Source organism: Gasterosteus aculeatus, chromosome 18 (assembly GCF_964276395.1).
Source record: "Gasterosteus aculeatus chromosome 18, fGasAcu3.hap1.1, whole genome shotgun sequence".
NCBI lineage: Eukaryota > Metazoa > Chordata > Actinopteri > Perciformes > Gasterosteidae > Gasterosteus > Gasterosteus aculeatus.
Window position 1 is genome coordinate 11915962 of NC_135706.1, and position 12908 is coordinate 11928869.

The 12908-nt window shown below is 46.2% G+C and overlaps 2 protein-coding genes across 4 annotated transcripts; both read left to right on the plus strand.

Moving 5' to 3' along the window:
* Positions 1–2230: 2230 nt before the first annotated feature.
* Positions 2231–4126, plus strand: LOC120808053 (NACHT, LRR and PYD domains-containing protein 3-like). The gene is made up of 3 exons (XM_040160633.2): positions 2231–2535; positions 3368–3657; positions 3980–4126. Exons 2-3 carry the CDS (start codon positions 3387–3389, stop codon positions 4006–4008), a joined length of 300 nt encoding a protein of 99 aa, XP_040016567.2. The 5' UTR covers positions 2231–2535; positions 3368–3386; the 3' UTR covers positions 4009–4126.
* A 3038-nt stretch (positions 4127–7164) lies between these two features.
* On the plus strand, positions 7165–12314 carry LOC120833978 (uncharacterized). Of its 3 annotated transcripts, none has more exons than XM_078093305.1 (2): positions 7165–8074; positions 11497–12314. In XM_078093305.1, the coding sequence occupies exons 1-2, from the start codon at positions 7238–7240 to the stop codon at positions 11596–11598; spliced, it is 939 nt and encodes a 312-aa protein (XP_077949431.1). In that variant the 5' UTR covers positions 7165–7237; the 3' UTR covers positions 11599–12314. The 3 variants fall into 3 exon arrangements, 2 of the variants coding, with proteins under 2 accessions (XP_077949431.1, XP_077949430.1); XR_013453382.1 differs by lacking the exon at positions 7165–8074 and adding an exon at positions 8095–11339; XM_078093304.1 differs by lacking the exon at positions 7165–8074 and adding an exon at positions 8796–11339 and having other exon boundaries at positions 11465–12314.
* Positions 12315–12908: the final 594 nt, after the last annotated feature.

Below are 12908 nucleotides of genomic sequence, written 5' to 3' on the forward strand. Positions count from 1 at the left end.
AGTTTGTGTACTACATTCAGTCACATTTCACAGTATGCATGCAGGCTTCTTTACTGGCTATTCTTAGCCACAATCCCGTCCAACAGGTTCAACTAGATCATCAAGGTGGAGAGAAGAATAAAAACACTCTCAGGTCAGACTCTGTAGTCTTAGTGAATGTTTTTATTCAATATAAACTCTTCACAACATTTGTTAAAAAGGTTTCTGCTTCATCACGTGTTCCCCACCATGACCAGGAAGCTTCCATCCGAGCAGTTACCCTCCCAAACCATAATTACATTACATTACATTACATGTCATTTAGCTGACGCTTTTATCCAAAGCGACGTACAATAAGTGCATTCAACCATAGGGTACAAACTCAGGAGAACAAGAAACAAGAAAGTGCAATTTCCTCAAATAAGCGAATTTACAATTTGCTGTAGATGAGTGACGTCACAAGTACAATTTAAGTGCTGCAATTTGTTAGTCTTTAGTCGAGGTAGAGTCTGAAGAGGTGTGTCTTTAGTTTGCGGCGGAAGATGTGAAGGCTCTCTGCGGTCCTGATGTCTTCAGAGAGCGCGTTCCACCATTTCGGCGCAAGGACAGCGAAGAGTCGAGACCTAGTCGAGTGTTTTGCTCTCAGTGAGGGAGGGACGAGTAGTTTTGCAGATGCAGAGCGGAGAGTGCGGGGTGGGATGTAGGGTTTGACCATGTCCTGGATGTAAGCTGGACCCGATCCATTCACAGCATGGTACGTGAGCACCAGTGTTTTGAACTGGATGCGGGCGGCCACCGGTAGCCAGTGAAGAGAGCGGAGGAGTGGAGTAGTGTGGGAGAATTTCGGAAGGTTGAAGACCAGTCGAGCTGCTGCATTCTGAATGAGCTGCAGAGGTCGAATGGCGGTGGCAGGGAGACCTGCCAGGAGGGAGTTGCAGTAGTCCAGGCGGGAGATGACAAGAGCCTGAATCAGTACCTGCGCTGCCTTCTGAGTGAGAAGGGGACGTATTCTCCTGATGTTGTAGAGCGTGTATCTACAGGATCGCGTTGTCGCAGTGATGTTGGGAGTCAGGGAGAGTTGGTTGTCGAGTGTGACGCCGAGGTTCTTAGCAGTCGAAGTGGGCGTTAGCACAGAGTTTCCAAAGTTGACTGTCAGGTCCTGGGTAAGCGAATCTTTTCCGGGAAAGAGAAGTAGTTCAGTCTTGTCGGGGTTGATTTTCAGATGGTGGGCGGACATCCACTGAGAGATGTCAGTTAGACAGGCAGAGATCCGAGCCGCCACCTGGGTGTCCGAGCGAGGGAAGGAGAGAATTAGTTGGGTGTCATCGGCATAGCTGTGGTAAGAGAAGCCATGCGAGCGAATGACAGCGCCGAGAGAGTTGGTGTAAAGCGAAAACAGGAGGGGACCCAGCACGGAACCCTGAGGAACTCCAGTAGTAAGAGGACACGGTTCCGACACAGATCCTCGCCAGGTTACCCGGTAGGTGCGGCCATCGAGGTAGGACGAGAGAAGGGAGAGAGCAGAGCCTGTGACACCAAGTTCTTGAAGGGAGGAAATAAGGATCTGGTGGTTGACCGTGTCAAATGCAGCAGAGAGGTCCAGAAGGATGAGGACAGAGGAGAGAGAGGCGGCTCTAGCAGTGTGGAGTTGCTCAGAGACAGCAAGGAGAGCATTAATTAATTATCCCTATAGAGGCAGTGTCTGCCCCACGGCTACTTCAGTTATTTCTATCAGGAGAGACTTATGAACTTTTAACAATGATTTATTAAAACAAGTATTAAAAGTGCAGTTTTTTGGGGCTTGGCCTCCTTTCCGATGTACGATAGACCAGGGGCCTGGATACCGAGATGAGATGAGGCAAATGATGGTGATGGTGGCGGTAGAGAATAAATTGCTACAATCTATTGATTTGCCAGATTTTCCACTTGCAGTAACCGGCTAGCCTGAAGCATCAGGCCATATACCTGCTATGAGAATACAGGTATATGAAAAGATCAATAACATGTGGGAAATTTCTTTTAGCAGGAGTTTCTAAAAAACACTCTCAGGTCACACTCTGTCTTTATTTAATATAAACTCTTCACAACATTTGTTACAAAGTTTTCTGCTTCATCACGTGTTCCCTATTGGCCTACATGTAGAAGAAGACCAGGTGACAAAAAGGGGCGTGCACCCGTCCTCTAAAACATCTGGTCCCAGCAACAGCATTCAGTCGGTTGTCATAGCAACTTTTTACAAGGTGAAAGGATTGTTCCACAGATGCTGGTTTTGATCCTGAAATACTCGTGTTTGAGCAGTGGGCAGGATTCTATTCACAAGGACCTTTGACCCTGTGAGCACAGCTCAGACTGAGACTCAGTCGACCAGTCAGACTTTGTCTTTGATGGTGACGTGAGGACACACCCTCTCTGATGAAGAACAACGAGCTAACGGAGTGAAATCCACTTCACTCCGTCTGATGCAAGCTGAAGTGAAGCACGGAGCTCCTTTTCTACACGGACCTGCTGAGGACAGAAGAGAGCTGCACACTGAGGAAGTTCATGTCTACAAGCTCAGTAAGTGGAGCTGTGATTGGATGAATGACATCATTGATGGTTGTGAACGTGTGATTGTGTAAAGCTGGGAAACAAGATGGCGCCTGTGTGAGCAGGAGGAGAGGAGCTGCTGTTAGTCTGAATGATGACACTGTGATGAAGAAGAGGATCTCAGTCTGATCTGGGGTCTGTGAAGATTGTTACTGATGAGGAGGGGAAGGTAACAGCCGGAGGGGCACTAGGACCCAGCAGGGACCAGAGAGCTCACCTGGGCCTTTCTTCCTGCACTGAAACGCACCTGAGAGACGCTCTGTTTGCTCTCACCTGCTGCTTCAGTCCTTTAAGTCCACACAGCTGCATGTATATTCATTTCGTCATCTGCTTTAAACACATTTAGTCACTTTATAGAGTGTTTGAATGTGTTTGTTTTCTTTAGGGTCCAGTTTTTCTCTCTTTGATCACCAGGTTGTGGTCGACGAGCTGCTACAACTCAGTTAAGGAGAAAAACATCTTGTAGATTTGTCAACGTGATTCATGAACTCTGTTCATTCACTTATTTTGATTTTGATTACATTGTTGTATTCAAAACCCAAACTCAAACTTTCAGGTTCGATTTTCTTTCTCAAAAGATCAAAATCTTTGTCCTGGATTTGGCTTCATATAATTCCTGCTTCACATTTTTGATTATGAATTGATTTGGTTTGATAAATGCAAATGACAGGGCGTTACTGTTGTTGCAGGTGAAGCTGTGCTTAGAAAGAATTATTTTTAATTGTGTATCAAAACTAATTAATCTATAAAACACGCTGCTTTTAGTTTTTTTAATGCAGAGCTATAATTGTTGTTTATTTAGGCGTCTTTAAAAAGGACATATGGATAAAGTCAAGAAGTACCTCATCAACATTTTAGTGGAGCTCAAGGAGGAGGAGTTTAAAGAGTTCAAGTGGCACCTGCGGGACCCTCCAAGCCCGGAAGACTTCCGAGCAATCCCAGCCTGTCCCCTGCAGAACGCAGACAGGAGGAAAACCGTGGACCTGATGGTGCGGTACCACGGCTCAGACGCTGTCGACTTGGCCAAAGAGGTTTTGGAAACGATTCCAAGGATGGATCTAATCCAAAAATTTGACAAAACTGCCTCTTCGAGTAAGTTGTTAAAAAGAGGAACAAAGACCGATGCGTATAATAAAGATACTTAAAGATGAGGAATGTGCTTCATGTGCGGTTTCATTCATTGTCTCCTCTCTGTCGGCTTTGTAATGTTGTGAGTCCCATTAGAAGTTGTTTGGTCACATGCAAGTGTGAGCACTAAATGACTGACATCAGATTATTAACGCCAATACCATTCCTAATAAATGTTAACAACAGAAGGGCATTATATGGTATTATTTTATTATTTATTGATTTATTGATTTATCTATATGAGTGTAGTGATTGTAAACTAACTATACATTTGGTTTTGTTTTAGGGAGCAAGGAGGAACATGAAGGAGAATGATGTGTGCGATAACATTCATTTACTGTAGCTTGGACATATTCTGTAAAATAAAAAGTCCTTGCATACAACTTAATAAATGTGTTCGCTGTTGTGGTTTTTATTGACAACATTGATGGAATATCCTTTACCTTAAGATTGCAATATTACTTTTTGCTGAAAGGCCATCGCTTAACTGCTATATTTTGAATTTAAAATGAGCGTAAAATGTTTTTCTCTCAGTCTTCTATAATGTTCCCCAGGTGAAGCATATCCTCCTAAACTAAATCAAAGAAGAAAAAGATGACCTTCTCTAAGTTTGGGGGCTTTTAAGGCAACAGGAGCAGTGGAGGGAAAGCTGCGTAGACATATAAAAAAATTGTTATGCCACGTGTCTCCCCCGGTTTGTTTATTAGTTGGAATGCATTGAGATGCATTCCAAGTATTGTTCTTCGAATCTTTATTGTTGGAATGCATTAACGATGCATTCCAAGTATTGTTCTTCGAATCTTTATTGTTGGAATGCATTAACGATGCATTCCAAGTATTGTTCTTCGAATCTTTATTTCCGACTTATTGTTGGAATGCATTAACGATGCATTCCAAGTATTGTTCTTCGAATCTTTATTTCCGACTTATTATTATTATTCTATTTCTTCCGCGCGACCTTTCAACTCCTTCACATTTTCAGCTATTTAAACCGTTCAAATATTAAAATGTTCAGCTCCTTTCTGGCTTTAAGGCTATGACTTTTCAGCTTTCTACCACTTATGCTTGAATTTATATAAATCAATAATCATAAATATTTTAACATGGTTTTCCAATGGAAATTGTTTTCAAATCCTCCTTAAACTTCTTCAACTTTCAGACTTTTCAGCTTCCCCAATCTTTCAGCTACAGACACCATTTAAACTTTCAAATGTTGACACAAGTCTGAACTATTTTAGGAAAAAAACTGCTTGTTGATATCTATTGTACTTTTTTTATAATCACTGATTATGTTTCACTAGTTCTTCGCTCCGTTTCTGACTTTTACATGAGTGTGTATTGCGTCTGCTAGAGTGGAGAGCTCGAGGCTAGAGTGTGGGGCATCGCAGGAATCTGGTTAAAAAAATATGGAACTTTTGTCCTTGCAGCCAAAGTATACACTCTAGAGGCTTCATTTCTTCAGATTAATGAGGGTATGGTTGTGCTGATTGGATTAATGTGTTCATGGAATCCCAGAGTTCTTTAGTTTTGGCGCAAGGAGTGTTTGAGTGACACAACCTCTGCCAAAAGCCCCATAGGCTCCAATACAAATCTGCCGACATATTTCTCACAAAAATCCACAAGGTACACGTTTTGTCAACGGCCATAGGAGCCGTATTTATTACCGGACAGACATAAAAACACATCCACGCGTTCGGTAGAGTCTTGGGTCTCATACAAACGCCGTATTTTTTTAGATAGCTGTTATAGTTTTGCGCTGGTTCTCATTTGTTTGAGGTGTGGATTCTGTGTAACTCGCTGCCATGTCTCTGCATTTTGCAGCCGCACAGGTGCGTCGTTGTCGTGGTTACGAGCACTCACATGCTGCAGGATCTGTCTGTGGCTCACAGCTGCTCGCTCCTATGACCTGATTAGTGGAGTCACATGACGCAGCTATGCTTTCTGTCAACAGACCAATATGATAAAGACACTAGCCCCCCTCCCCCCTCCACCCTGACCTCTACTTACTGTTAATCACTCTCAGTCAGTCAGTCAGTCTAATTCTCCTCCCCTCTCCCTCTCTTCCTCACCACCATTCCCTTCCTCACCCTCTCACCCTCCCTCCCTCTATCTACACCCCCCCACCCCACCCAATCCAATAGGTGCGCCGTTGCCGTGGTTACTCGTAAACACGCTGCAGTATGTCTGTGTGTGACTCACAGCTGCTCCAATGACGTGATTAGTGGAGTCACATGACGCAGCTATGCTTTCTGTCAACAGACCAATATGATAAAGACACTAGCCCCCCCTCCCCCCTCCCCCCTGACCTCTACTTACTGTTAATCACTCTCAGTCAGTCTAATTCTCCTCCCCTCTCCCTCTCTTCCTCACCACCATTCCCTTCCTCACCCTCTCACCCTCCCTCCCTCTATCTACACCCCCCCACCCCACCCAATGCAATAGGTGCGCCGTTGCCGTGGTTACTCGTAAACACGCTGCAGTATCTCTGTGTGTGACTCACAGCTGCTCCAATGACCTGATTAGTGGAGTCACATGACGCAGCTATGCTTTCTGTCAACAGACCAATATGATAAAGACACTCGCCCCCCCTCCCCCCTCCACCCTGACCTCTTCTTACTGTTAATCACTCAGTCAGTCAGTATGTCTGTCTATTTCTCCTTGTTACGGCCACAGCCTTCTGAGTTTGTTTTTGTGATTATTAATTGGTTTGGCCCTTCTGAGTGCAGGCTCCGCCCCTGCGCACCTGAGAGCGGTTGCGGTGATGGCTCAGGCTGAGCATATAGAGGGGAGAGCGACTGAGCGCCGGGAGAAGGAGGAGACCTGCGAGAGCGCCAGGCCCCGGCCTCAACACCAGGAGACCAGTGTTTTGTGTTCGAGCTACTATTGTGATATATTAATGTGTGAAACGGAGAGGCTGGAGGTTGGAAAACTATAAAAAGAACTTTGCATCGCTTCCTGCCTATCGCGTTTCTTTATGTGGCTGACCCCTCGGCTGAACGAGCCGTCACCTTATCGAGGGGTCCGTAACATAAATGGGGGCTCGTCCGGGATCTCTGTGTCCGGATAGTAGCTAAGGAATTCGAGTGATCTAATTTAATTCGGGTGATCCACGTTCTCTGGTTAGACAGAGTAAGCCAGCGGGGCTGTGCTTAGCGCCAGTCCTGACAACGGTTTACTGTTTATTATTTTGCCTTTCTTATTTTAGTTTGTTATTTTTGGAGGTACTCCGGGGGAGAGAGCGATCTCTTAATCGGTACCCTCTGAAGACTAGAGAGGAAAAGTTAGCTTTATGGGTTAGGTAAGTAGGCCCAGAGAATGTTGGATTATCCTGATTATTTCTGCATATTGTTGTTTAAAAATGGCAACGTTTGAGTTAAGCCGATTTATAGATCAACCAAATGTTGAAGTTTTAGGGACATGTCGAAAAAGTGATTTGTCTCTTATTGCTCAACATTATGGGATTCCTTTTTCAAGAACACTAAGAAAAGCAGAGTTAAAAGATTGTTTAGTGGCTGGCTTGGTTAATAAAGGTGTTTTTTCGGCCATGGAGTCTAGTCCCACTGTAGCGGCGGAGTTGGAGGCACCAGCTGCTGCGGGAACTTCGCCTTTACGCGTATCGCGTGGTGGTCCAGTAACTCCCTTGGTGGGGGTTGGTGCGGAGGAAGGTTTAGCCTACTCGATGCCTAAATTTGAGCCTCTTTCTCTTTCCACAGAATCAACAGGGAGTCGCTCAGATGCACGTCTAAAACTACGTTTAGCACGGCTGCAGTTGGAGACCCAGGACCGAGCTCAGGCAAGGCAAGATGACTTGAAGCGTCAGATCGAAATGTATCGAATTGATGCTGATACCAAAGTACGACTGCGGGAGTTGGAGTTACAGGCTGCGCCCGAGGTACCAAAGAAATCTACTGTCAAAACATCTCTGGTCGAAGGTGATCCCGTTACGTCGCCTGGTCCATCACCGTCGGGAGGCGTTGACGAACCAGTTGGTACTGGTGGTGATTCGGTAGCGCCGTTTTCAACACATTTTGACGTGGCTAAAAACATCTCGATCGTTCCACCCTTCCGGGAAAAGGAAGTGGAAGCTTATTTTCAAGCTTTTGAACGAGTGGCGTTAGCTTTAGGATGGCCAAACGCGGTTTGGGCACTAATGTTGCAATGTAAACTCTCAGGTAAGGCGCAGGAGGTATGTGCATCTCTCTCGTTAGAGGAAAGCGTACAGTATGAAGCCGTGAAAGCTGCAATTTTACGGGCATACGAACTTGTTCCTGAGCATTACCGACAACGGTTCCGTACCTCGAAAAGGGGCACGTCGCAAACGTATGTTGAATTCGCTCGGGAAAAAGGCATCTTATTCGATCGCTGGACCAAGGCGTGCAAGGTAACTGACTATAGCTCTTTGCGAGAGCTGTTGCTGATCGAAGAATTTAAGAACTGTGTTCCTGAACGTACTGCATTGTATCTGAACGAACAAAAAGTCAGCACTGTTCAGCAGGCTGCGGTGTTAGCTGACGAGTATGCTTTAATGCACAAAACGGTGTTTTATAAGCGTCCGTCTGATTCTGGGGGTTCCGCCGTGAAGGAGAACGAAAATCTTTCCGACTCGAGAAGTAAATGGAGTCCTCCCAGTCCGAAATCTAATCGAGAATGCAGTTACTGTCACAAAATGGGTCATAGTATGGCTGAGTGTCGTACGTTGAAACGTAAACAAGAACGACAAGATTCTTCATCTTTTCAACCGCGAGGCTCGGTGTTGGTGAAAACTTTGTCTCCGGCGGTTGCAGTGTCCCCCACGACCCCAGACAGCTGTTTCAAGCCGTTCATATTCCGCGGTTTTGTTTCAGTAGGTGAGAGGGGCGAGGATCGAAAACCGGTAAGAATTCTCCGGGATACAGGGGGGTCTCAGTCCTTCATATTAGCAGATGTTCTGGATTTTGGTGTTGATTCCGCGTGTAATACCAGCACGGTGGTGCAGGGTATTGAAATGGGTTTTGTGACTGTCCCGTTGCATCGGGTGCACGTTTCGTCTGAGTTGGCGTCTGGATGTTTTGAGGTGGCAGTGCGTCCCTCGCTACCGGTGAGAGGCGTTGACTTTATCATGGGTAACGATATAGCTGGGGGTAAAGTCATGCCGGTGGTGCAAGTGGTCGATGTCCCGCACAACGACTCTCAGGCGGATGTGCTTGCTAGAAACCTGCCAGGGGTGTTTAGCGCCGTGGTGACACGAGCCCAAGCAAAACATGACCTTCAGGAAAGTAATATACTCTGCGATTCTGTGTTTCCCAAGATTCTGGGAACTGACGTGCTGGCTGATCCTCCAGAGCCGCCCAAAACGACTCCAGGGTCAGCTAGGAGCTTTGATCTCATTACTAATTTGCTTGTTTCGCGCGAAACTCTGATTGAAGCGCAGCGAGAAGATTTATCTTTAACTCCATGTCGGGCGAGTGCTGAAAAGGGGAAAATATCGCTGCGTAATCACCAGTTTTACTGGCACGATAAGGTGCTAATGCGTCACTGGAGTCGATCGCTAAATCCTGGGCAGCAAGACGATTGGAATGTGGTGCATCAAATTGTGGTGCCCTCGAAGTTTCGATCACAGGTCTTAGAACTGGCCCATGACCATCCTTGGTCCGGACACCTCGGTATCACTAAAACCTATAACCGGGTGCTCCAGCATTTCTTTTGGCCAGGTTTAAAAACTGATGTTGCACAATACTGCAAAACCTGTCACATCTGTCAGGTCAATGGGAAGCCTAATCAAGTTGTGCCGCCGGCTCCCCTCTGTCCTATTCCTGCCGTCGGCGAACCATTCGAGCGCGTGCTAGTTGATTGTGTCGGTCCACTCCCTCGTGCTAAGTCCGGGTGCCAATACTTGTTAACAATCATGTGCGTCGCGACACGCTTTCCGGAAGCCATCCCGTTACGTAACATCACGGCCAAGACGGTAACTAAGGCACTAACAAAATTCTTTACCACCTTTGGGTTGCCGAAAACGGTCCAAACCGATCAGGGTTCAAACTTTATGTCTCGCGTTTTCCGTACGTCCTTAAAGGCTCTTGGAGTGGCTCATGTCGTCGCAAGTGCCTACCACCCTGAGTCGCAAGGAGCTTTAGAACGGTGGCATCAGACGTTAAAATCCGCACTTCGCAAGTATTGCACCGAGACTGGAAAGGAATGGGATGATGGGGTCCCGCTAGTTTTATTTGCAGTGCGTGAGGCAAGACAGGACTCTCTCGGGTTCAGTCCGGCTGAGCTCGTGTTCGGGCATGATGTCCGGGGTCCTTTAAAAATGCTAAAGGAAGAGTTTCTCGATAGAGGTTTGTCCGCGAAAACAAACGTTCTCGAGTTGGTCTCACGTACTCGGGAACGTTTGCGAGACGCCTGTAATACGGCGAAGGAAGCGCTTTCATTGTCGCAAAAGAAGATGAAGAAACGCTTTGATACAAAAGCGGTGGTGCGTCGTTTCCTGCCTGGAGATAAAGTTCTCGTGTTGTTCCCCATTCATGGGACCACTCTCTCGGCCCGTTTTTCGGGTCCGTACGTGATCAAGGGTAAGTTGAATGAAACTAACTATATCTTGTACACTCCAGAACGGAGGCGAAAAACACGTGTATGTCACATAAATATGTTGAAACCCTATTTATGTCGTGTTGAACCGAAAGCGACCACCCCTGACGATCCGGTAGCTAAGGTACCCACCGAGCAGGTCTCATTGGTAACTTATGCTTTACCTGCCGACACTGAGGATGATGGGTTGCATGTCTCTATGGAAGTTTTAAACGGGGGGTGTTTCAAAAATTCGGAAGTCTTAACTTCACTCCCTTCTCAACTGGCCTATTTATCTCGCGAACAGCAACGGTACGTAATGGACCTGATAAAGGAGTTCCCAAATCTGTTCAATGACGTACCTCCCGGAACTAATGTCATCCAGCATGACATCGAAGTTGGCCGTGCAGGACCTTTCAAGCAACATGCTTACCGCTGTCCATTAACTAAGAGAGAGGCAATGAAAGCTGAGGTGCAATATTTACTAGAGAATGGGTTCGCTGTTCCGAGCAGTAGCCCCTGGAGCTCGCCGTGCATTCTGGTGCCGAAGGCTGATGGGTCCCTTCGTTTTTGTACCGATTTCCGAAAGGTCAATTCCGTCACCGTGGCGGATGCTTTTCCCTTACCACGTGTGGACGATTGTGTGGATAGTCTTGGGGGTGCAAACTACATCACCAAATTGGACCTATTGAAAGGTTATTGGCAGGTGCCCCTCACCGAGCGGGCTTCTAAAATCTCTGCGTTTGTAACCCCCGACGCTTTTCTGCAGTATACGCGTATGGCCTTCGGTCTCCGAAACGCGCCCGCAACATTTCAGCGGTTAATGTCCACAGTCTTAGGGGGGGTTCCTAACTGTACTGTTTATTTAGACGATGTTGTCGTTTACTCGTCTACGTGGGAGGAACACACGTTAACGTTGCATGACGTGTTTGGCCGATTGTCCGCTGCTTCCTTAACGTTAAATCTAAAAAAATGTGAATTTGTAAAAGCTTCTGTAACGTATCTAGGGAAGCAGGTGGGAAATGGTCAAGTGCGACCACGGGACGGAAAGGTGGCTGCTGTGCTCAACTACCCAACACCTACTACGAGGAGAGAACTACGTAGGTTCCTGGGAATGGTGGGGTACTATCGTTGTTTTTGCAAGAACTTCTCGACTGTTGTTGCGCCGTTAACAACACTGTGTAGTCCAAAAGTGGGTTTTCTTTGGACTAACGAATGCGAGCAGGCATTCCTGTCGGCAAAATCTCTCCTTTGCAGTGCACCGGTGCTGTCCGCCCCAGACCTGACTCGTCCGTTCCAGCTGGAGGTGGACGCCAGCGCGGTTGGAGTGGGAGCTGTCCTTCTCCAGGAGGGTGCTGACAACCTAGGCCACCCCGTATCATACTTCTCAGCTAAGTTCAACAGTCATCAGTTGAATTATTCAACCATTGAAAAAGAGACCTTAGCTCTGTTGCTAGCATTACAACAGTTTAACGTTTACGTGGGGGCTAGTGCGTCTCCTGTCGTTGTTTATACAGATCATAATCCACTTGTTTTTCTGAGCAAAATGTATAACCAAAATCAACGACTCATGCGTTGGGCCTTAATGGTTCAGCCGTACAATCTTGAGATCCGTCATAAAAGAGGCTCTGACAACGTAGTTGCAGATGCGTTGTCTCGCGGATTAATTTAGGAACAGGATTTTCTGTATGAACCCATGCAGAATCAGTTTTTCTTTTTCCCTCTAAGGAAGGAGGAAAAGAAAAAAAAAAAAAAAAATGATTCTTCCTCTAGGGGGGGAAGTGTTACGGCCACAGCCTTCTGAGTTTGTTTTTGTGATTATTAATTGGTTTGGCCCTTCTGAGTGCAGGCTCCGCCCCTGCGCACCTGAGAGCGGTTGCGGTGATGGCTCAGGCTGAGCATATAGAGGGGAGAGCGACTGAGCGCCGGGAGAAGGAGGAGACCTGCGAGAGCGCCAGGCCCCGGCCTCAACACCAGGAGACCAGTGTTTTGTGTTCGAGCTACTATTGTGATATATTAATGTGTGAAACGGAGAGGCTGGAGGTTGGAAAACTATAAAAAGAACTTTGCATCGCTTCCTGCCTATCGCGTTTCTTTATGTGGCTGACCCCTCGGCTGAACGAGCCGTCACCTTATCGAGGGGTCCGTAACACTCCTCCTCTCTCTCTCCCTCTATCTCTTCCTCACCACCCCTCCCTTCCTCACCCTCTCACCCTCCCTCCCTCTATCTACACCCCCCCAACCCACCCAATCCAATAATTTCAAAATAAAAGCCACATGGAGGGAATTTTTACTGTAATGTTTGTGATGAGGCCTATTAATTAAAAACTTCTTAGTTTGAATAACAAACATTCTGTCTCCCACTACGAATATTACTCGTACTTCTAGTACTACAACTGATACTTCTACTACCATACTACTAGTATTTCTACTGCTATTAATACTACAACTACTACTAATGTTATTACAAATACGACTATGGCTAATAGTATTCCAGCTGTTTCTACTGCTATTGATACTAAACCTACTATTACTGCTTATACTGCTAGTACTACTAATACCACGATTATAACTAATACTACTACTAATATTACTACAAACAATTTTAAACAAATTTAAGCTCCTGCAACTTCTGTTTTTAGAAAATCTATTGAAATTCAGCTTCCCCA